General features: G+C 46.5%; 2 protein-coding genes and 1 long non-coding RNA gene across 6 annotated transcripts in view; 2 read left to right on the top strand and 1 right to left on the bottom strand.

The window, feature by feature from the left end:
- Positions 1–1,185: 1,185 nt before the first annotated feature.
- On the bottom strand, positions 1,186–21,505 carry POLR3C (RNA polymerase III subunit C). 3 transcript variants are annotated; one of them, XR_011390464.1, is made up of 16 exons: positions 19,601–19,925; positions 18,453–18,619; positions 16,703–16,958; positions 16,408–16,593; positions 14,818–14,906; positions 10,831–10,935; positions 10,621–10,713; positions 7,651–7,731; positions 7,356–7,407; positions 6,686–6,746; positions 6,084–6,234; positions 5,508–5,560; positions 5,275–5,376; positions 5,106–5,155; positions 4,505–4,654; positions 1,186–1,598 (listed from the first exon to the last, which is right to left on the bottom strand). XR_011390464.1 is itself a non-coding variant. In XM_008264551.4 (15 exons), exons 2-15 carry the CDS (start codon positions 18,597–18,599, stop codon positions 1,517–1,519), a joined length of 1,605 nt encoding a protein of 534 aa, XP_008262773.1. In that variant the 5' UTR covers positions 18,600–18,619; positions 21,366–21,505; the 3' UTR covers positions 1,186–1,516. The 3 variants fall into 3 exon arrangements, 2 of the variants coding, with proteins under 2 accessions (XP_008262773.1, XP_002715432.1); XM_008264551.4 differs by lacking the exons at positions 5,508–5,560; positions 19,601–19,925 and adding an exon at positions 21,366–21,505; XM_002715386.5 differs by lacking the exon at positions 5,508–5,560 and having other exon boundaries at positions 19,601–19,933.
- On the top strand, positions 7,283–15,853 carry LOC138850552 (uncharacterized). The gene is made up of 2 exons (XR_011390472.1): positions 7,283–7,345; positions 11,025–15,853. It is a non-coding gene; the product is annotated as an uncharacterized lncRNA (long non-coding RNA).
- Positions 19,954–23,019, top strand: part of RNF115 (ring finger protein 115) — an 86,792-nt gene continuing 83,726 nt past the window's right edge. Inside the window, exon 1 of one of the 2 annotated variants that reach the window (XM_008264550.4) lies at positions 19,954–20,225. Coding sequence is in view for 1 of the 2 variants with exons in the window: in XM_002715649.5 (XP_002715695.1) it covers positions 20,124–20,225 (102 nt within the window). In the remaining variant the exon portion in view is untranslated. The remainder of the gene's footprint in view (positions 20,226–23,019) is intronic. The other variant, XM_002715649.5, reaches the window with a different exon arrangement.

The following is a 23,019-nucleotide window of genomic DNA, read 5'->3' on the forward strand; positions in this document are numbered from 1 at the left end:
ACGGCAGGTAGAATTCATTGCATGCCTCTACGCAGGAGACCTAACAAGTATTTTTAAGTATTTTTAACTCATTCAACTGACCGCCCAGTGCAGCAGATTTTACCTCCTTAGACTTTCACGAACCCCTCTTACGCTCCCTTTCCAGCCTCTCCTGCCCTTGATCAAGCCTGCCTTATATTCTGCCTGAAACACTGTTGCATCGCAATAGTCCTGCCATCACCAGTTCGTTCCCGACAGAGCTGCCAGTGATCTTCCTAAACCCCAGATCTGACCCCCTGCTTTCCACTGCTCTCAGGAAAAGATAAATCCCTTAGCACAGCGCGGCCAGCGCCCACCACTCCCTGCCTCCCCTGCCTCTCCAGCCTGATTCTGGCAGGGCCCATGCCCTAGTTTCCAGTCTTAAGCTATTGGTCATTTCTCCATGAACACGGCTGCTCCAGCCCTGGGATTCTTCCCCCCTTTCACCTGGTTAAAACCTTTTATCTAACTACAGATTAAATGTCACTTCCTCTATGCACTCTCTCCTTTTCTTGCCTCTCTGTACAAGGCACTTTTCAACTGTTGATGCCTCCGCCTCTTTCTTCCATGCACTTCTGTCTTCCCACTAGGCTCAAGGCTGATCATCTTTGTATGCCTAAAGGCCTGGCCCACTCCTTGGCACATAATGGGTGCTCGGTAAATGATGCTAAGTGGCTTGAAGACACAGATGGTGTCTTATTTATCTTGGTATATTTAGTGTAGTAGTTGGCAATTAGTTGGCCCCCAAATGTTTTAGGCATTAGAACAACTACTGGTAAGAAAAAACTGAAGAGATTATAACACAGTAACTTCTTTCAATGAACTGAAGCTGCTGGTACAAACTATATCCATGATACTGGAAGAGAATTTAGAGTTGCCACTTTTAAGGAACCATGGAGAAGAGAAAGGCAATAATTTATCATGAGCTTACCATATGCCAGGCAATGTGCGGTGTTCTACATACATAATTTCAGACATGCTGAGGCCTGGGGCTGGCAAATGTTGCTTCTATCCACAGATTCTGGTGTGCTTGCTTAGGCCACTCCACCTGCTAGCCCTGAAAACAGCTGTTCCTCCCAGTCCCATGGTAATTTTTCACATTCCCTACACAATGTGTGTGTGTGCATTAAAAATTAAAGCTCAACAGAACAAAGAACAGCCACTGACTTTTGGAAATGGAACCAATTGTTTAGGAAGATGTTCCCTACTGCCAGATACACTCAAATAGGCTTGGCAGACATCTTGACGGCATCTGATAGATGATGACTTCGGTTGATTTAAGGTTCTTTCCAGTGCCGAGAATTGACAGGAGAATACAGAATCAGCCGACTTTAACAAACAGGTCAAATTCTTGCAGGTGTCTCCTGGGTGACAGGTGTAGAGAGGGTGTCTTAGTACAAGAATCTGCAGCTTGGCCTGCGGCAAAGAATGCATCCAGGCACCTCCTTTGTTCTTCGTTCTTTCCCTCCAGAATTTTTAAGGAGTGGCTTCTTCTGGGTCATGGTCTCTTCATGGTGCTCTCGATGTATGACTCCAGCAGGAAGATGGTTTCATCCACCTGGATCTCACTGGCATCCAATCTGAGTAAAAAAGTGAAAGCATTTGCCCAGACTGAATTTTCATTAGCATATGTTTAAAACTTTTTATAGTTATTTTATCTTATTATTTTTTTTGACAGGCAGAGTTAGAGAGAGAGAGAGACAGAGAGAAAGGTCTTCCTTTTTCCGTTGGTTCACTCCCCAAATAGCCACTATGGCTGGTGTGCTGCGCCGATCCAAGGCCAGGAGCCAGGTGCTTCTCCTGGTCTCCCATGGGGTGCAGGGCCCAAGCACTTGGGCCATCCTCCACTGCACTCCCTGGCCACAGCAGAGAGCTGGCCTGGAAGAGGGGCAACCGGGACAGAATCCGGCGCCCCAACCGGGACTAGAACCCAGGGTGTGGGCACCACAGGTGGAGGATTAGCCAAGTGAGCGGTGGTGCCAGCCATTATCTTATTATTTGTTATAGAGTTTTCTGTCTCTTTTTTGAAAAGATTTATTTATTTTATTTAAAAGGCAGAGTTAGAGAGGAGGAGAGACAGGGAGAGATCCTCCATCTGCTGATTCACTCCCCAAATGGCCACAACAGCCAGAGCTGGGCCATTCTGAAGCCAGGAGTCAGAAGTGGGTGCAGGGGCCCAAGCACTTCGGCCATTCTCCACTGCTTTCCTAGGCACGTTAGCAGGGAAGTGCATCAGAAGTAGAGCAGCCAGGAGTCGAACTGGCACCCACATGGGATGCTGGCATCACAGGCAGTAGCTTAACCTGCTACACCACAATGCTAGCCCCCAATTTTTCTTATTTACTTGAAAGAGACAGAGATCTCCCATCCATTGGTTCAACTCTCCAAATTCCCAAAACAGCAGGGCTAGACCAGGCTGAAGCCAGGAGCCCGGAACTCAATCCAGGTGTCCCTTGTGGGTGGCAGGGACCCAAGTACTTGTTGGGTCCCAGGGTGTACATTAGTAGGAAGCTAGACTGAGGAATGGAGTGAAGACTCAAACTCAGGCACTCCAATATTGGACACAGGTGTCTTAACACTGTGCCAAACGCCTGCCCCTCGTTAGCATATTTAGATTGGAGATGGTAGCTGTGGCCAGGGCAGCTGCGTGGTTACCTCTCAAAGTAGTGGGCAGCAAGCAGGAGAACCAACAGATCATTCTCCCATTTACTGAGCGTCTCCTGTGTGTGCACCCTGTGGAGACAGCTGAGGATGCATAAGATGGAGCCCTGTCCTATGGGAAGCAGCAGTCTAACTTGCAACCAGGAGAAATAGCACATGTAAAGGCACAAGTATAAAGGGACTTAGTGTGTTTTCATATATGGAGAAGCTGAGAGTGGCTGAAGCATAAAGAATGGTGATTAAGAAGAGAAAGGAACTTCCTTAAGCTGGTAAAAGTCACCCAGGACAAACTCACAGACAACGACATAAGGATGAAAGACTGAAAGCTCTCCCCAAGATCCAGAATCAGACTAGGAGGTCTGTTCTTCCATGTCTATAAATAGAAATGAAACCTGGCCGGTGCCGCAGCTCACTAGGCTAATCCTCCGCCTAGCGGCGCCGGCACACCTGGTTCTAGTCCCGGTTGGGGCACCGGATTCTGTCCCGGTCGCCCCTCTTCCAGGCCAGCTCTCTGCTGTGGCCAGGGAGTGCAGTGGAGGATGGCCCAGGTGCTTGGGCCCTGCACCCCATGGGAGACCAGGAAAAGCACCTGGCTCCTGGCTCCTGCCATCGGATCAGCGCGGTGCACCGGCCGCAGCGCGCCGGCCGCGGCGGCCATTGGAGGGTGAACCAACGGCAAAAGGAAGACCTTTCTCTCTGTCTCTCTCTCTCACTGTCCACTCTGCCTGTCAAAAAAAAAAAAAAGAAATGAAACCTTTTTCTGGAGGTTCTGGGTAGGGCAATCAGGCAAGAAAAACAAGAAACATCCAAAATGAAAAGAAAGAAGTAAAACTATTCTTTATTCCTAGATGACATGATCCTATAGGAGGGACTTCAAAAACCTCATGGAAAAGATAAGTTGATTTTGGTGTCAAGAAATTTTGAAATCTATGTGCAGTTTTTTGCATAATTCACATTTCCATGAACTTTCTGAAGACCCCTTATATATAAAAACCTTGAAGAATCCACAAAAACTGATTAGAATAAATGAATTTAGTCAAGTTTCAGGATACAAGACACAAAAATCAGTTGTTTTTTGTAAACACTAGAATTGAACAGCCCAAAAATGAAATAAGGAAATACTAAAGCAGTATAAAACAATAGTTATGGAAGGGCCAGCATTGTGGCCCAGCGGGTTAATGGCTGCCTGTGTATCCCATATGAGCCTGGTTCTACTCCTGGCTATTCCTCTTCTAATCCAGTTCTCTGCTAACTTGCCTGGGAAAGCAGTGGAAGATGGCCTGATTGCTTGGGTTCCTGTCACCCATAGGGAGACCCAGTTGGAGTTCTAGGCTCCTGGCTTCAGACTGGCCCAGCCCTGGCTGTTGTGGACAATTTGGACAGTGAACCAGCAAATGGAAGACCCCTCTCTCTGTCTCTCCTCCTCTTTTCTGTTATTCTGCCTTTCAAATGAAATAAAGTAAATCTTAAAAAAGAGAGAGAGAGAGAGAGAGAGAAAGGAAGAAATGGTTTGGAGAGGAAGGCCACTATGCAGGTCTGGGAAAGAGGTAAGGAAGGCCTGCCTGGGTACCACGATGGAGACCAGAGTTGAGGCACATTACTGAAGCACAATCAATACTGCTTGGTGAACAGGTGTGATAATAGGCACAAAGCTGAGCATGTGCTCAGAACTGCTGGTTTAGGAAAACAGGTGGCTTAAATTGTTAACTGGGCTGGGGAAGAGTGTGCGTTTAGGTCTGCCCGCGTTAACCTGGAGAAGGGTATCCAGATGGACCTATCCGGAAGCTGTTGGAAGTACACAGGGCCTGCAGTTTTCCAGACTCACTTGTTGACGTTACGTTTCAGGGTCTCCAGCTGCTGCCGCTCAGGAGCTGTGATCATCTCCTCGATCTCCTGCAGCTGTGCCGCCTCGGCGCCGGTAGCCTGCATAGACGCGATGATGGCTTCCACCCTCTGGGACTTCTCTAGTAGACGCCTGTTAGACACAACTCTGAGGCGAGTTCCCAACACCGGGGATTCTCTTACCCCTCGTCTCTGAGGAACAGCTCCCGCTTCCCCCTTTACCACATTCCTGGTCAAGGCTGCTCTTCTACACATTGCACTGGGTATGTAACTTGACTCCTGAAACGCTTACTGTCCCTCACTTCCCCTCAGTTTGGTGCTGTTGTATGTTTCTCATAAATTTAACTTGCGAAATTATGTCATCGGAGGTCTATCAGGAAAGTGTAGGTTAATGCACGATGCATGCCCACATTAGCCAACAATTCAACGCTACAGACTGGTTACTGTCTCTATTGCTATAGACTGGCTATTGTCTCTATTGCTGTAGACTGTTATTGTCTCTGTTGGCTTCCATTTCTACTGGAAACTTCCCCTCAGGCCTTTGCTTGAACAATGTGAATGACTCAACTGAAAATGCTACTCACTTGTTCTCTTTGGTTTCAAACTGCCTCCTTTCTATCAAATTGGCTATGCTCTGAGGAAAGAGAAGAAAAGCACACAACTCTGTTAAGTAGCACAGGTAAGCTGGGATCAGGGGCCTATGGGTGAGCCATGTCTGGGGGAGGGGACGGGGAGCTGGTGCAGTGGGGTTACCTTGTAGCACCTGTGCAGTAACATTCGGGCAGCTGAGAGCACGTTCACAGTGTATAAGTAGAAGGTCCTGGAGGGGGCGTGGTCTGGCGTTTTGGGGATTTCCTGTTTATCAAGAGGGAAAAATGAGAGGAACCACAGCACGCTTCACAGCTGGCACTGCAGAAGCACTGCTGCCCGGAGCCGCCTAGCCCGCCTTTCCCTCGCACGCTCGGCAGTCCCCTGCCACTCAGCACCTGTGTTCCTGGTGCGTGGCTAGTCGCGTGCTGTCCATTTCACCTCCAGCATTCTAAGTGGCAAAGAGAGGGAAGGTAACTGACATTTACTGAGCAGCGCCATGTGCCGGGGAGGTTGCAGCTGATCCTTCTAGCAGGTGACATTATCCTACTACCCTCGCCCATCAGCATGTTAGAGATGGGAAACATGACGGTAGGTAACTTGCTCAGTGTAACTGGGGCAGAGGCTAAGCTGTGATCTGACTCCAAAAGCTGTTCTTTCTGCTTCTTCACAGACTCTCCTGCATGGCTCTGTGTGCACCCCCAAATGCTGTGAACAGATCTAATCCATTATCCATTTAAGTCATGAGGAGAGGGCAGGGTAGCTTTCCGGTGATTTCGTGGCTGTAACTCTTCCTATCAGGCCAGCTAAAGCTCCACATTATCCTTCACGTGCTTTCTACGTCTTATGAGTCACTTCTTCTGTCTCTAAGCTGGGTACAGAGCTTGTTTCAGGGTTCAGGATATTTTTTGTTTCGGAGTTTTTCTCACCCTAGGCCAGCTTTGCAGGTTGGCAGTGATTACACCATTGGTTACCTGGAGTGAAATGAAATTTTCTGACAGCATCTTATAAAGCATATCTTTTGCCTCCTTTGCAGGAATCATTGCAAAGTCTTCTACCTGCTTCTGCTCCAAGTGTTTCTTTTGCAAAACTAGACGGAATATTCTGGCACAGCGAGATCCAAACCTGGAAAGGAATGAAGAAAGCAACTGTGCATGCTAACACATATTAGCTTCAGCTCCTAACCACAGATGGTGATTGTTCTCTTCCATGTGTGCGGCAGACCAGAGAGGAACAGTGATCACGGATTCCTTTCACAGCTCCACATCACTCCACAGCGATGGTACTGTTAATCACAGTAAGGTAGTCACCAACTGTTGACTTGTGTGAGTGCCACAGTTCTTGCATGTGCCACAGGCTTAGGGAGGCTAGTTAATCTGCATCACTGGGAACTAAACAGATCTGCTAAGGCACACGGTAAAACAAGAAAGGATCCATAACAGTCCAGTGGGAAAATGGAGCAAAGTGTACCAAGGTGTGCATATATTAGCTGTTTACATAGTGGCCAAATTGCTTGTTTGAGTGGGGTATAGATAAGGAGGGTCTCATCCCAATCCCAATCAGAGTGACCCCTTACCTCTCCTGTACGACGGACTCCAAAGTGGCTGTGGCTAGGGATGCTAATGCCTTGTGGAGGTCTTTATGTAGAGGATTAAGGTCACTCACTAATGTTTGGCCTGGTCATCACTAACTTGAAGTTAAAATTTAAATGTTATTAGCCTATAAGCGTTATAAAATATTACCCGATGATTGTGTTTAAGTAAGGGGCTGGTGTGATTGCAATTTGGTTGCTGATAAGTCCGTTTCAGGGGTAGGCATTTGCTGCAGCAGTAGGGAAGCTGTGGCCCACGTTGCAGTGCCTGAGTTCGAATCCCGGCTCTGTTCCTGATTCTAGCTTCCTGCTGATGTGGTTCTTGGGAGTCAGCAGTGGTGGCTCGTGTGGTTGAGTCCCTGCCACCACGTACAAGATCTGGATTCAGTTCTGGGCTCCTGGCCTCAGCCTGAGTGAGCCCCAGTTGTTGTGTCTGGGGAGTGAAACAGCACATGGGAGATATCTGTCTCTCTTTCAAATAAACTAAATTTTTTAGAAGTATTTTTTACTTTATCATCAATGTGGTTCATTGAAAATTCATAGAAAATTACTTCAATTCAGTATACTAAACATTATCATATCCTTTTCTCCTAAGCTGTCATTCTGCTTCATGGTTCAGGCTGCCTGACTCGAAGGAAATAGCTGGTAAGGATACTGATGACATACATTCCTCCACCACTGTCGCCAGACTTCCCAACAAATTCTAGCTATTAAAAAAAAAAGAGACAAGAGAGTGTTAAGTGAATGGAAAGTCTAGCGATTCTGTTCCCAATGGAGCAAATCTAGCCAAGGGTCTACAGCAGATAGCCCTTCTATCAGATGATGGTGGAGACACTGAGCTGCCTAGGTAGAAAATGGGGCTACAGGAGAATGATACACAGTATCAGTGGCAGAAATAAATTGTAAATAGAGCAGAATAAAGGTGGGGGGAGGAGCAAAAATAAACTTACTGGATCGTCTGCCAGCAGAGTGAGATACTGATCAAGAACTTGCTTAGAGATGTTATAGCCAACAGGTAGGGATCTGAAGATCTATGTGGGAAGAAGAGGAAGTGGGTTGGAAACTTAGAATTATTGAAACAGAGATGTCTTAATTTTAGATGTCACAAATATAAAAATGTCTGGAAACAATCACAGCAGCATTGTTTGTAACAGCAAAAACTGAGAAACAATCCAAATGTCTGGTACTAAGAACTGACAGCAATAAAGGCCATCTCAGCCCTCTGTGGAAAATGATACGGCCATCACAAAGAATGAGGATGAAAACATGCATGAGACAGATCTACAAATACTGACATAAAACAAGTTTTACATATACTGTCAGATGAAAAATTGTACAACAATATGTATAGTCTCCTTTTTTAATTTAAGAAATATATACACATAAAGCTAGACTACGTCTATAAAAAAAGTCTAAATGGAGATACACACTATAAACTATCAACACGGATCTCTATAGACCTTGGATTATGTAGATTACAGACATTAAATTGAGATGTGTTATAGACTATAAGTAGCACAGATCTTAAAGGTTCAGCTTGATGAATGTTGGCAATTACATACAACAATGAGATACACAGCATTCGACCACTCTTGAAAGCTTGGGGAACTGTAACTTTTCTATTGTACTTTCTTAAAACATTTTATAAAGGCAGAGTTACACAAAGAGATGGAGATAGAGATTTCCTAACCACTGGTTCACTCCCCAAATGGGTACAATGACTAGGGCTGGAGCAGTACAATGACTAGTCAGGAGCCTGGAACTCCATCTGGGTCTCCCATATGAATGGCAGGGGCCCAAGTACTTGGACCATCTTCCACTGCTTTTCCCTAGCACATTAGCAGGGAGCTGCATTGGAAGTGGAGCAGCCAGGACTCAAACTCATATCAGATGCTGGTACTGTAGGCAGTGGCTTAACCTGCTGCATCACAATGCCAGCCCCCAAAATTACACATTTCTATGCTGTTTGAATATGAGTAATATAATTGCTGTTGTCATCAGAAAAAAAACCTTATATTTGAATTTTTTGTTATATGCACTGAAAGCTTTAACGATAATATAAACATAGTAACAATATTTAAATATAAATATGAAAGCAATAGAAATGTAAATGAAGGATACTTGATATATTAAATACTAATATTTAAAGACATAATATAAAACAAGCTTAAAACCTACAACATTAGTATACTGAGAAAAACAAACAGAAGGGGTCATATAATGTTCTGAATGGCAAGGCTCTCAGAGTCTAAATAGTTTTAATAGCTTCTTAAAACTATTAGGGTGCTGATGCTTGGTGCAGCTGTTAAGATGCCATTTGAAGGGCTAGGCACTGTGGCATAGTAGGCTAAGCCTTTGCCTGCAGTGCTGGCATCCCATATGGGCACTGGTTCATGTCCCGGCTGCTCCTCTTCTGATCCAGCTCACTGCCATGGGCTGGAAAAGCAGCAGAAGATGGACCAAGTGCTTGGGCCCTTGCACACATGTGGGAGACCCAGAAGAAACTCTTGGCTCCTGGCTTTGGATCATCCCAGTTCTGGCCATTGTGGCCATTTGTGGAGTGAACCAGTGGATGGAAGACCTTTCTCTCTGTCTAAAATAAATAAGAATTAAAAAAAATTATTAAAAAAAAGATGCTATTTGGAATGCTCACATATTGGAATGCCTGGGTAGGAGTCCCAGATCTGTGTCCCAGTCCAGCTTCCTGCTACTACACATCCTAGGAGGTGCAGGAGGTAGACAGCTGAAGTACATGGGACCCAGATACAGTTCTAAGCTCTTGGCTTCAGCCTGGCCTAGTCTCAGCTGTTATAGGCATTAGTAGGATGAACCAGTGGATGGAAGATCTCTCTCCCTCTGTTTTTTGCCCTTCAAATAAACAAATTAAAAAAAAAAAAAAAAAGGCCCTTTTCCCTGCCGCTCCCCCAGCTTGTACTTTTGTACTTAGTGAATAGGTACTTTGACAGAGAATGGTTTAAATTTTTTTAAAAAATATTTATTTATTTGAGAGGCAGAGTTAGGGAGACACAGGGAGAGATCTTCCATCTGCTTGTTCATTCCCCAAATGGCCACAACAGTTGGAGCTGTACAGATCCAAGAGCCAGAAGCTTCTTCCAGTCTCCTACGTGGGTGCAAGGGCCCAAAGACTTGGGCATCTTCTGCTTTCCCAGGCCCTAGCAGAGAGCTAGACTGGAGGTGGAGCAGCCAGGACTCAAACTGGTGCCCATATGTGATGCTGCAGCTGCAGGCAAATGCTTAACCTACTACACCACAGTGCTGGCCCCAAATGGTTTAATTATTTTTTTTTTTTTAAAGATTTATTTACTGGGGCTGACACTATGGTGTAGCGAGTAGAGCCGCTGCTTGCAGTGCCAGCATCCCATATGAGTGTCAATTTGTGTCCTGGCTGCTCCACTTCCAATCCAGCTCTCTGTTATGGCCTGGGAAAGCAGGAGAAGATGGCCCAAGTCCTTGGGCCCCTGTACCTGCATGGGAGACCTGGAAGAAGCTCCTGGCTCCTGGCTTTGGATCGGCGCAGCTCCTCTCTGCCTCTCCCTCTCTCTGTGTGTAACTCTAAAAAGATTTATTTATTTGAAAGGCAGAGTTACAGAGAGGCAGAGGCAGCGAGAGAGAAGTATTCCATCTGCTGGTTCACTCCCCAGATGGCTGCCAACAGCCAGAGCTGGGCCAATCTGAAGCCAGAACCAGGAGTCAGCCATCCGAATGATTTAATTTTTTAAAAGCTGTGTAACAAGGGCCCAGCCATTTCAGTGCTCACCACTTGAAGAGAATTCTTACCCGTATTAAACAATAACCCTTTTCTTTCAAGGTTCAGGTTTCCAACTAACCCCAGGCCCTGTGTATAACTGTTTTAAGACCTAATAGTATGAAAGAAAGAAAGCATGAGAACACAAACCCACCTCGTTGGAAGACAGTGGCTGGGTGAAGGGCGCGCTGGAGGGAGTGGTAATCTCACTCATCCGCAGCATGGTCCGCACGATCTCGCTGCTTGTCTGGGAGGGAGAGGCACAGGGAAGTTCAGCTTCACGGTGCCACCCTGGCTCTGTGTGCCAATGGGCACATCTGGCAAACAAGCGAACGTCCCTGGTGACCACTCACAGATATATTACCTGGTCCATCCTGTTGGCAACTGCGCTCACAATGGCCTGGTCACGAAAGTGCTGGTGGAATCTGTCAAGGTTGGCCTGCCAGTAAATCCCATCATCTGGAATGGGCTGAGAAGCAGACCAAGATAAGAGACATTTAAGAGTTTTCTGGTGAGGATCTTAGATTGTAACTGTTGACCATTTTTTTTCCCACACAGCAGCAACTGAACTGACTGGAGAAAATCAATCATGTGCCTTGACAAATCTCAACTTCAAATGGTTCTCCAAGCTCATCTTCAATTTTTTCTTTTAAAGATTTATTTATTTGAAAGAGTTCCAGAGAGAGAGAGAGAGAGAGAGAGAGAGAGAGAGAGAGATCTACTATCCACTGATTTACTCCCCAGATGGTGGCCAATGGCCTAGGGCTAAGCCAAGCTGAAGCCAGGAGCCTGGAGCTTCTTTCAGGTGCAAGGGACCAAACACTTGGCCATCTTCCTCTGCTTTCCCCAGGCCATTAGCAGGGAGCTGGACTGGAAGTGGAGCATATGTGATACCTGCATTGCAGGTGGTAACTTTACTCACTATGCCACAGTGCTGAGACTTTTGATCTTTTCTCTCCTATTTCAACTCTTCTCCACTTAACCAACGCCCTCCTGGTGCCCCGTCCCCCCAGTCCCTCATATAACCTTGCCTCTGACTTGAGAGAAAACAGAAATCGTTAGGTCAGAACTTACTCAACTTTGTGCACACATTACCACATCACGTTTCTTTCTTTTGTAATTTGTGTTTTCACTCACTTTTACCACAGTGGAAAGTGTCTCTCCTTTGGCCTACAGTTAAAGCCCCCATCCTGGTACTCTAGATCTCACTCATTCTCAGGGACCTGGCTCAGCTTTCCCTCCTGCCGTCTAAATGTTTACTTTCTCTTTCTTTACTGCTTTCTTCTGATTAGCTTTTGCCTTGTGCGAGTTTCTTCTGTTGTACAATTCTTCAACCTCAGGCCTTCCCTCCTCTTCCTTTCTGTCAGAGACAAATAGGAAGGTGACCATCCTATCTGTATCCCATCTGCAAGTGCTCACCTGGGCGTTCCTACCACTGTACTGAACGTCAACTGTCACTGACATTCCAGGCAGATTCCAGCACTGTCCTTATGGAAAGCCTTGTTGCTAAATTCAAAAAACATTTTTTTTGTTCTGATCCTGTTTGAAACACAAGACAGAGTTGAACACTTATTTCCTCTTAGCTCTTTATGTGCCCCTTAGGTTTTGTGACAATTTTTTCATAGGGCTACTTCTAACCTTCCTTGCTACACTTTCTCAGTCTCCACAGACTACTCTTCCAGATCCCATGTAGAAGCAGTAGTGTCTCTCCGAGCTCTGTCCATAGCCCTCCATTCTTTTCACTCTAGATGCTCCCCTCATATGATTTTATCCGTGCTCCAGACCTCAACTATGGCTACATTTTCAGATCTCTTACTTAATCCAATTAATCTCCAATTACAGAGATTTCAACTGTATTTGACACTTTTACCTGTTTCCCTAAACTGTTCTGTTTTCTAAGTTTTCTGATGAACTACACTATTATTAACTACACAATGTCTTAAGCATTAAACGTGGGTGACATCCCTAACCCCTTGCTCTCCTACACCTATCATTCCATTACCAAGTTCTCTGCGTTTTACATTTATCAGGTGTTTAGTTTTCTTTATCCTGTCATCACCTTATTTCAGGCTCTAATTATGCCGTAAATGGATTTCTACAACAGACTCCTAACTGGTTTTCACTTTTTTAAAATGTAGCAGCAAAGAGTAACCAGATTTTCTGCTTCTAATCTTGTTGCTTTCCCGTCATTCTCTCCATTTCTCAGAGTGATGCTTTTTATATTTTTGGGTCGCAGTCACCTTGAAGAATTTGCTGAAAGTTATGGGGAGCTCTGCTGCTGAAGAATGCACGTAAACACAAGTACAAGAGGACTCTCTGAGACCTACTCAGTCTGCTCTGGTTTGAACAGGACATGGCTCCCGAACTCATGAGGTCTTTAATATCCAAAATCCAAAGCCACAGGTTAATGCAACTAAGAGTGTGGAAATTTAATGTAATTATCATTCAGGTGGTGGGTCTAGTGGGAGGTCTTTAAGTCACTGGGGGTGTGCTCGTGGACAGGAGTTCTCATAAAGGGCTGGTTAGAAAAGCTGTGAGTTGGGCCCAGCTGCCCTTTCTGCTTCCTGCTTCACCCTGTTGCTCCTGGGCACAGGCTCTACTGGTGGCTGAACCAATGGGAACAGCCTAACCATGGCTATGAACCTCCAGAACTATGAGTCAAGATAAATCTCATTCCTTCCTAAGTAGCTTGTCCTGTGTATTTTAACAGTGACAAAAAGCTCACTAGTACAGAGTCTCAAAGTTAAGAACCTGTACTATATAAATCTCAGGGCGGGTGTTATGGTGCAATGGGTTATGCCACTGCTTGGGATGCCCACATCATGCCTGTTAAGGACCTGGCTACCCTGCTAATGCACCTGGCAGGTAACAGATGATGGCCCAAGAACTTGGGAGACTCTGATGGAGTTCCTGGCTTCAGCTGAACCAGCCCTAACTGTTGTGGATATTGTGGGATTGAACCAGCAGATGAAAGCTACCTCTCTCTGTCACCTCTCTCTGTCTCTTCCTTCCTGTCACTCTGCCCTTCATATATATATATATATATATATATATATATACACACACACATATAAATATATAAATTTATATAAATATACATGTGTATGTGTATAGAAATCTAGTGACTTCATTCCCCTTCTTAAAATCCATCAGTAGCTCCCCGCTGACTTCAGGATGAAGTTCAAACTTCTCCATCAACCAAGTAATACTTGTTGAGGTCCTGCTAGCATTCCAGGTGTCAGTGACATGATACTGTCCTCAAGGACCTTATTTTCTATTGGGAACACAAAGCTAAACACATGTTCAAAGAATAAATCATTTTACCTTTACACATAAAAGCTATGAAGGAGATGAAACAGGAGAATGTGGAGACTAGAGCAGCGGTGGGTAATGGGGCTTGTGCTCTTAGAAAGCAGCATTTCAGCTGAGATCGAACGATGAAAAACAAGCAGCTGCATGAAGATGTGGGCGAAAGCATGTGAAGCAGGATTATAAGGGTAAACTCTGAAGGTGTTTGAGGGACAGAAAGAAAACCTGTAGCTGGAACACAGAGAGCAAGAACAAGAGTGGAAAGAGCTGTCTCTGGCAGCTCATGGAAAGTCCTAGAGTATTAACGCCCGTAGCTTGCATGTCTTTTAGGAGCAATGGCAAGCTATTAAGGAATCTAATCAATGCTGTTTTTTTTTTCCCCCAACGGAGAAAGTAATTTTGGCTGCTACACAGGTACAAATGCAGATAGCCAGAGGCCATCAGGGAAAGTGTCAGTGAAGTGTTGACAGGAGACGACAGTGTCTTGGAGTAAGGAAGTAGCAGTGGAAAAGAAATGGCTGCCTGTGAGGTTAATTTTGGAAACTGGGTTGATAGGTTTTACTGTGAGACCAGAGGATTCTAAAGCTTTTTCCTGAGCAAATAAATGGTGGTGTCCTAGGAGGCTGGCCTGGGGTGGTGCCCTTTATTGCTAAGATTAAGACGCTTAGAAGGGAGCAGGTATTTTTTGGAGGGTGGGGGATTAATTATTGCTTTTTTGGCCATATTAGTTTTGAGATGCTTACTAGACAGCTTTATAGGGATGCTGATAAGGCATTTGAATACAGGAGTCCCCTCTGTACATCATTCTGGACTCATTCCCCACCCTGCGGCCCATGGCTCGGTATGTTCCGGCCACAGAGAACAACTTGAGACTTTTTAAGCTGTCATTTCTGTTCATTGAATGAAGACAGTTGAGTCTCAGAAGGGAGACACAATGGAGGTTGCTCTTTGTTGACGTATTCCTGGCACCATTTACTGAAGTTCATAACCTTGGGGCTCGTTATCTGAGTATACTCTGCCTGCGCCTGATCAGCCCCGTTACCTCTTTGTTATCTGTGCTTTGTTTCGGTCTCTTGGCCTTGGGCTCCCCAGCTGCATCTTCGTCAGATGATCGCCTCCGCTTACCTTTTCCTGACAAACACAGACACTGAACAGTTAGGCTGTATCTCATATGATGACAGGGAATGACCAGACCTGAGAATGGCTCTCTCTCTCTCTCTTCATCCCAAAGACATCCGTGGCTGCTGTTAGGTTATGAGTTTTTTAGGAGACTTCAGAACCATAAGAAACTCAAAGAAATGATGAAGTCATCTGAAGTTCAGCAAGTTCAAAATGGAATTCCTAATCTTTCTCCCTCAGACTGGGTCCTCTTTCAATGCTTCCTTTTTCAGTGAACGGTGCCACCATCCTCCCACATGCACAAGTCAGACACACACACGTCATTCTGGATCCCTCTGCCTCCCTCACCCCTTCTGTACCTAATTTTCCTCCAGGCTATCTACATTCACTTTTGTCTCATCCTCCTATCCTTTCTATTGCTTTTACAGATCTAAATTAGATTATGTTGCTCCCCTGCTTAAAATCCTTTAGTGGTTTTCCTTTGCTCTTAGGATAAAGAGTAGATGTTCTATCAGAGTATTTCAAAAATTTTGTAGAAAATGGAATTAAAATCTGCTGGCGCTGTAGCATAGCAGGTAAAGCCACCACCTGCAGTGCTGGCATCCCACATGGGCACTGGTTTGAGTCTGGGCTGCTCCATTTCCGATCCAGCTCTCTGCTATGGCCTGAGAAAGCAGTAGAAGACGGCCCAAGTGCCTAGGCCCCTGCACCCACTGGGAGACCGGGAGGAAGCTCCTGGCTCCTGGCTTCGGATTGGCGCAGCTCTGGCTGTTGTGGCCAATTCGGGGGTGAACCAGTGGATGGAAGACCTCTCTTTCTCTCATTCTGCCTCTCCTTCTCTCACTGTGTAACTCTGACTTTCAAATAAGTAAATACATCTTTAAAAAAGATAACTTGAGTGTACAATTTTGAAATTCATGCACAGTGTTTCCATAATATACATTTTCCACAAACTCTGAGAAGACTCCTTGTGTAAGCTTGCCTGACCTAGCCTCTTGACTTTCTCTTGACCCTTCTCCCATTTCTCCCCTTGTCCTTTGTTCGCCTTGCTGTAGCCACACTGACTACCTTTCACCTCTTCAAATGCCAATTTTTTTTCTCACTACCAAAAAGTCCCTTTGCCAAAAATGCTTACCCTCTGTTGCTTCACTGGTTAGCTCCAACTTGTGCTTTGAATCTTAGCTCAAATGTCACTTTCTCAAAGAAACACGACCCCTAAGTGCCCAGACAAATCCTGTTCTCCAACATATGTTTTTAGAATGCCTCCTAGTTTTCCTTCATAGTACTCACCACAGTTTGTCATATATCTAAGTGATTTTTGGTTAATGTATGTCTTTTGTATGACTTAGACCCCATAAGGGCAAGGACCATGGATTTTTCATTATGATAGGCTATAATGTCTGGTACACATCAAGCAAATACTTGACAAATGCTCAACTGATTCATTCAACGATCAACGAAGAAGAATCTACAATCAGGGTAAGCCACAGTTCCAGGGGTCAAAATTCCTTACCTATCAGGTTCAGTTTAGGAACCACGTACATGTCTTTCTCATTAATGACAAGCGTGGGGGCAGGCGGTGGAGGCCCAGAGTCTGAATCCTCAGTGGCAGGCACCACGGGACAGCGCTGTACGAAGTGTGTGTCTGCCAGTCGCACAAACGTGTTTGATACCTCAGCATAGTCCATAGTCTTGCCATCTGCACAATGGGAGTAAAGAGACAGGTGAGATGGCTTAGGGTAGCTGGGATTCACTCCTGTAGCCAGCCAGTCTATGCTTTCGCCAATAGCTGTGGATGTGGTACTGACCCTCCATGGTCTCTGTGAGCCGATCCGCCACTTTCTTCACAACAGCGGACATGGTCATTTTGCCGTTCAACAGCAGCTCTTCAACAATCAGCTCTCCAGTATCACTGTACAGTGTTTTGGTAGTATAGATGTACCGCGGATACCTAAGCATTCGCAACATGTGGCTGCACTGGGCTTCATACTCCACTACACCGCGCTTGTGCACTTGATATATCACCAGGTTATGTTGGATGAGGACGCAAAGGGCTTTCTTCACCTAGACAGGGCCCAAAAGAGAGAAAGGATCTGAAGACAGAGCTCATTATTGCTGCCAACTTTTTGGTTCAACAGCTTACTAAGCATCAAGATTCAGCTAGATGCACTGTGGTGTAGCGGATAAAGCTGCCACCTACAGTGCCAGCATCCCAAATGGGTGCTGTTTCGAGTTCTGGCTGCTCTACTTCCAATCCAGCTCTCTGCTCTGGCCTGGGAAAGCAGTGGAAGATGGCCCAAGTGCCTGGGCCCCTGCACCCGAGTGGGAGACCTGGAAGAAGCTCCTGGCTTTGTCCAGGCTCAGTCCCAACCATTGAGGCCATTTGGGAAGTGAACCAGTGGATGGAAGACCTTTCTCTCTATCTCTCCCTCTCTCTGTAACTCCATCTTTCAAATAAATAAATGTAAAAAAAAAAAAAAAAAGGAAAAGAAAAGAAAGAACATGTGCTTATTTCCTCTTTCTGATCCAGGAGCTAATAATAACAACACGCCAACAGAAGAAATCGGGGCCATCCTTGCTTTGATACTCATATTTCCTCTGGTCCTTATCTTTTGAACTATAATTTACTTTATATCATTTTCATTCCTTAAAGATAGTACTGAGATTAGTAGACTTATTGAAAATAAATCAGATATGGAATGGGAAGAGCAAATATTTGCTTCTTTTTTTAAAGATTTATTTATTTTTTAAAAAAGATTTTATTTATTTGAGATGTAGAATTACAGACAATTAAGAGGGAGAGACAGAGAGTAAGGTCTTCCTTCCGCTGGTTCACTCCCCAAATGGCCACAATGGCTGGAACTGTGCCGATCCTAAGTCAAGAGTCAGAAGCTTCTTCCCGGTTTCCTGTGCAGGTGCAGGGGCCCAAGCACTTGGGCCATCTTCTACTGCTTTTCCAGGCCATAGCAGAGAGCTGGCCTGGAAGAAGAGCAGCTGGGACTCAAATTGGAGCCCATATGGGATGCTGGTGCCACAGGCAGAGGATTAACCTACTGCGCCACAGCACTGGCCTCAAGATTTATTTATTTATTTTATTTGAAAGAGTTACAGAGAGGCAGAGAGAGAGAGGTTTTCCATTTGCTAGGTGGTCCAAACAGCTGGAGCTGGACCAGAGCCAGGAACTTCTTCCAGGTCTCCTACACGAGTGCAGGGGCCCAAGGACTTGGGCCTTCTACTGCTTTCCCAGGCCATAGAAGGCAGCTGGATTGGAAGAGGAGCAGCTGGGGCTAGAACCAGCACCCATATGGGATGCTGGTGCCACAGGCAGAGGATTAACCTACTGTGCCACAGCACCAGCTCCAAGATTTGTTTAAGAAGCCTTGATGAATTAGGAACACTTTGAGAAACAAAACCCTGGGACCTAAGTTTCATCCTCTTTCCCCTCAAGCAACACTGTTCTGATCCTAGGGCAGGCTTTCTGCCTTCATTTTCTAGGGTAGGGAGGAACACCATTCAAAGGCAGGTGAAAGAGAGCAAATTAATGTCACCTAAACATACCTGATCCGGTGATGTTCCCGTGTCATGGACAATTACTCTTAGCGGCTGGCTGCCAGTTCTGATTAGGTGGACTCCAATTTTTTCTACAATCTCTCCAAAATGCTCTTGCAGTAGCAAAGAACAGAGTTTAATTTCAGCTTGAGTCATTGTCCTGGGGAGTCTCAGAGCTAGGAAAAACAAAAATATATAATATAGTTTCCTTTTCATGTTTGGAGTAGAACTGCTTATTATAAATTTATGTATCTTTTCTGGGAAACACTGGGACAATACACATCAAAAGTCTTAAAGTCTTGCATAACAATTTCACTTTGGACATTATGTTCCAAAGACATAATTAAAAGATGTCACTATTTTCCTTATAATGCTGATACACTGGAAAAAACCTACTGTCTTATAAATTATGCCATGCCCATACAAAGGAATATTCTTCCAATATATAAAATTATTTAGAACAATATATATTAGAAAAATGTTCATATTACATGACGGAAGCAGTTGCAAAGGAAAATGTAGAGTAATTCTTGTTAGTTTTTTTTTTAAACTATGCATAGGAAAAAGACTGAAAGACTATACATCAACTTTATGGGATTACGAGTCACCGTGTTTTTCTGAAAAGACTGCGTATTGATCTTGCAGTCTGTCACAGACCCTAGATTCTACACTTCATTGTGGAAGCATTAAAGTCACTGTCACAGCCCACTGAGAGTGAACAGGCAGCGCCATTCCCAGTCCATAAAGGAAAAGACAACTGAGAAAAAGAAATCGGGAGATAAAGGAGAGCTTCTACACAGCGTGTTCAGCACAGGAGATGAAGTTACATTGTGGGTAGGGCAGAATTTAATTCTGACAAAGGCGACACAAACAGAAACGGACGCAGTTGGCTTTATGATTTCTTTCTTACCACTGCTGCTACCACTGTTCATTTATTTCTCCCAACTCCTTGGAAGCCACGTCTTTGTGCCCCGGCCTCAGGATCACCCGAGACCTAGTTCACCCATTCACTTGCCCTGACTCTGCGCCAGCCCTGGACGGGATTTACAAGACGCTTGGCTCCCGCTCCTGCACTCCCTTCACGCAGGCTCCCCTTCCGGTCCTGGTCTCTCTGTTCAGATCCAAGCCCGCTGGTTCAGACAGCATTTTCCACTAACCTCAGGGTCAACCAAGCCAGGGGCTGCAAACCAAACGCCGCCGAGGTCCCCACGTCGGCTTCCTGCGGCACCCGCGAGCCGCCAGGGCAGAGGGGGAGCCCACGGCCCTCTCTCGGAAGAGGATGGCCGCAGGGGCAGGACGCCGAGAGGGCGAAAAACGTGCGCCGCTCTACCCCAGAGTGTCGGTGGTTTCCGGGACGCTCTTTCTCTCTCTTCTCGCTGGAAGGTCGGAGGACCGGCCGGGGGCTGTCTGAGCAGCCGGCGGGCGGGCGGGCCGCGGGGTGCGGACGCGCCTTCCTGCGCTCTTCCGTGCCGGGGGCGGGCCGCGGGTTCGCCGTCCGCGCCGCCGCCTCGCTGGGCCCGGCGGGCTCACGTGACCGAGGCGGGCTGTGCTGTGGAGCGGCGGGCCGCGCTGAGGCGGTGGTGGCGGTGGCGGCTGCGGCGGCGACCGCAGCCCGGGACGTAGCGGCCTGGTGAGGGACAGACCGCTCGCCCTGTCGGACAGCCGCGGCGGAGGAGAAAAATGGCGGAGGCTTCGGCGGCCGGTGCGGACGCGGGCGCCGCCGTAGCCGCGCACCGGTTTTTCTGCCACTTTTGCAAGGGCGAGGTCAGCCCCAAACTACCGGTAAGAGCCCCGTTTCCTTTGCGTCTGGCTCCTGCTTAGATGCCTGGCCCCGATGTCCCGGAATTGGGTCTTAAGCCTCTCGTATCCACCTGACTCCCCTGACATCGGTCACCCGAGTACCTGCCGTCCACTGTCCCCGGTGCCTGGCCCCTACCCTGCAGCGTCACGGCCCTGGCTCCCTTCTTCCAGCCCAGCCCTTGTTCCCGGCTAGACTGCTTCACCTGCCCCTCGCTGCCTCTCTGCGCTTGGCCTGTGTCCCCTCCATCTTTTTGTCTTGCTCAGCAAGTTCTCCTCTGACAACTTTCCCCTGAATCTTCTCGCCCTCTTCACCTTGTCCGCTCCTCGCCGTGACCTCCCCTCCCCCAGTACTCTTTCCTCTGCTGCTCCTCGCCTTCCTCCGATTCCCTTTCCCACTTTTCGCCAGATCTTCCCGCTTCCCCCGCCTCGCTGGAGAAACATAGCGGATTGCTGAGGCTTGTCCCTGTTCGGTGGTCTCTAGGGACGAGCCAGGGGTGGGAGGTAACTGGGGAGAGGGGGTTTTGCCCTTCTCCTGGGGTTCATGTGAAAGTGAAAACAGCGGTGTCCTGATGACTTGCAGAGTGCCCGGCGCTCCTCTGACTGTCGGAGGCGAGGGCTTTGGGAAGCAGGCAGGAAGCTGTTGGAACTTAGTTTATGTGGGTTGTCCGCTTGCGGGTGTCTTCAGTGCCGCCTCCCTTACCGACCACCCCCCACCCCCGTCACTCAAGAAGAAGATCCAGGACAGATGTTGGGGACCGCTTCCTCTTACATCAGATTGGTGGTTTGTTTTTTTTTTTTAAACCAGTTTCTGCCAGACTGTCTCTTAGCCCCTAGAGAGGTAGTGCTGTGGTATGTAAAGAAAACACTTCCACCAGCGCCTGGGGCCCCAAACCCAGAAGCTGCTTTGGGTTGGGTTTTAGCTCCTGTGGGGAGCCCCAGCAGGGTGAATGTTAATCCTACCTTTGGCTGGCTGTCTTTAAATAATTAGTCTTTAGACAGTGGCTGCAGAACAGCTTCCCTGTGTATTACAGTGTCTCATGCAGTCTAGAAGCCCCACTGAAGTGTGTGTCCCCATCTCTTATTTCTTAGAAACACAATGGAGTCCAGTGAGTCAACACTTACCGGGTATTTGAGAGCCTTTTCACCTGACAAGTTGTGTTTTGATGGCATTTTCTGGTTTCTCTATTTGCTCCCACTGCACGATCATAGTTTCATCTCAGTGCTCCTGGCTTTGCCTGCTGATTTTGGTGTGTGTTTATGTGCGTTTTGGCATATTTCACCGTTGGGAAGAGCAGGTGCCTTGTGCTTTTCCAACAGACATCAGAGCCTCCAGAATTCTCTAACTACAGAGAGGCAGTTTGGAACGCAGCCCTGGTGTGTGTGACTGGCGACAGGTCGCTGACTGCGCCCTTTGCTCTTCGGATCTTTAAGTCGCTGTTCATTATTTTGCCTTCAAGAGGGAGAAGACTTGGTTTCAGTTTCCACAACTTATTATCTTTTTTTTCCCTTATCATCTAAAGTCCTAACTTCAAAGGGATAATATGAAAGGTTTTATAGATGTTTTTCTTATTCTTAGCTGCCTGGAGAAGTTCTTGGGGTTTTTAGTCTGATTTATTATTTGTTGTGCGTGAATTGTAAATTGAGACACAGTTGAATGTGCTTCCTACTCATGTGCAGTGTTTTCTGCTGGATGTCCTGGGTGACATGGGAGAATATGTAGTTTTTTAAATAATGTTTGTCCTGCTGTTTATCAGGTTTATGATTGCAGACTAGTGCCATGCTCTTTTATTTATTTGAAAGGTAGAGTTACAGAGAGAGGAGAGACAGAGGTAGAGAGAGGGGTCTTCCATCCACTGGTTCATGCCCCAGATGGCTGCAATGACCAGGGCTGGCCCAGGCCAAAGCCAGGAGCTAGGAGCTTCTTCTGTGTCTCCCACGAGGGGAGGGTCCCAGGGCTTTGGGCCATCTTCAGCTGCTTTCCCAGGCACATTAGCAGAGAGCTGATTGGAAGTTCAGCAGCCAGGTCTCAAACAGGGGCCTATATGGATTGTCAGCACTGCAGGCTGCAGCTTAGCCCACTGTGCCATAGCACTAGCCCCAGAATATGTAGTTCTTGCCCTTAAGGATCTCACAGTTTCTTTGGGAAGACAAGGCAGACATGGAAAAAGGTAACAATGTAGTCATGTATTCCCCTAATCTACAGGAATATGTTCCAAGAAACAAGAACTGTACTATCAGGCGATTTTTGTTTTTGTGTGAACATCAGAGTATATACTTAACCAACTAAGACCACTGTGTCACTAGGTGGTACGATAATGGAGCCACCATTGCATATATGATCCACTGTTGACTAAAACGTTGTTACATGGAGCATGACTGTAAAGTGGATGAGGATGCACTTTAGAATTCAGAGAGGCGGCTGGCATTGTGGTGCAGCAGGTTAAGCCACCGCCTGCCCCAGCACACAGTTCAAGACCCTTCTGCACCTCTTCTTAGGAGGCTTCCTGATAATGTGTCTGGGAAGACAGTGGAAGATGTTCCAAGTGCTTGGTTCCCAGCCACCCATGAAGGAGATCAGGATGGAAGTTTTAGCTTCAGCCTGGCCCTTCGCTGGCTATTGCAGCCATGTTGGGAGTAAACCAGCAGATGGAAGATTTCTCTTTCTCCATTTCTTCCTCTGTCACTCTGCCTTTGAAATAAATAAATTTAAAAAAATCAGGCGTATGGTGGTGTTGGTGTGGGTAGGGAAGGTATGACAGACAAGGTGGGATTTAAA

Source organism: Oryctolagus cuniculus, chromosome 7 (genome assembly GCF_964237555.1).
Source record: "Oryctolagus cuniculus chromosome 7, mOryCun1.1, whole genome shotgun sequence".
In the NCBI taxonomy this organism is placed as follows: domain Eukaryota; kingdom Metazoa; phylum Chordata; class Mammalia; order Lagomorpha; family Leporidae; genus Oryctolagus; species Oryctolagus cuniculus.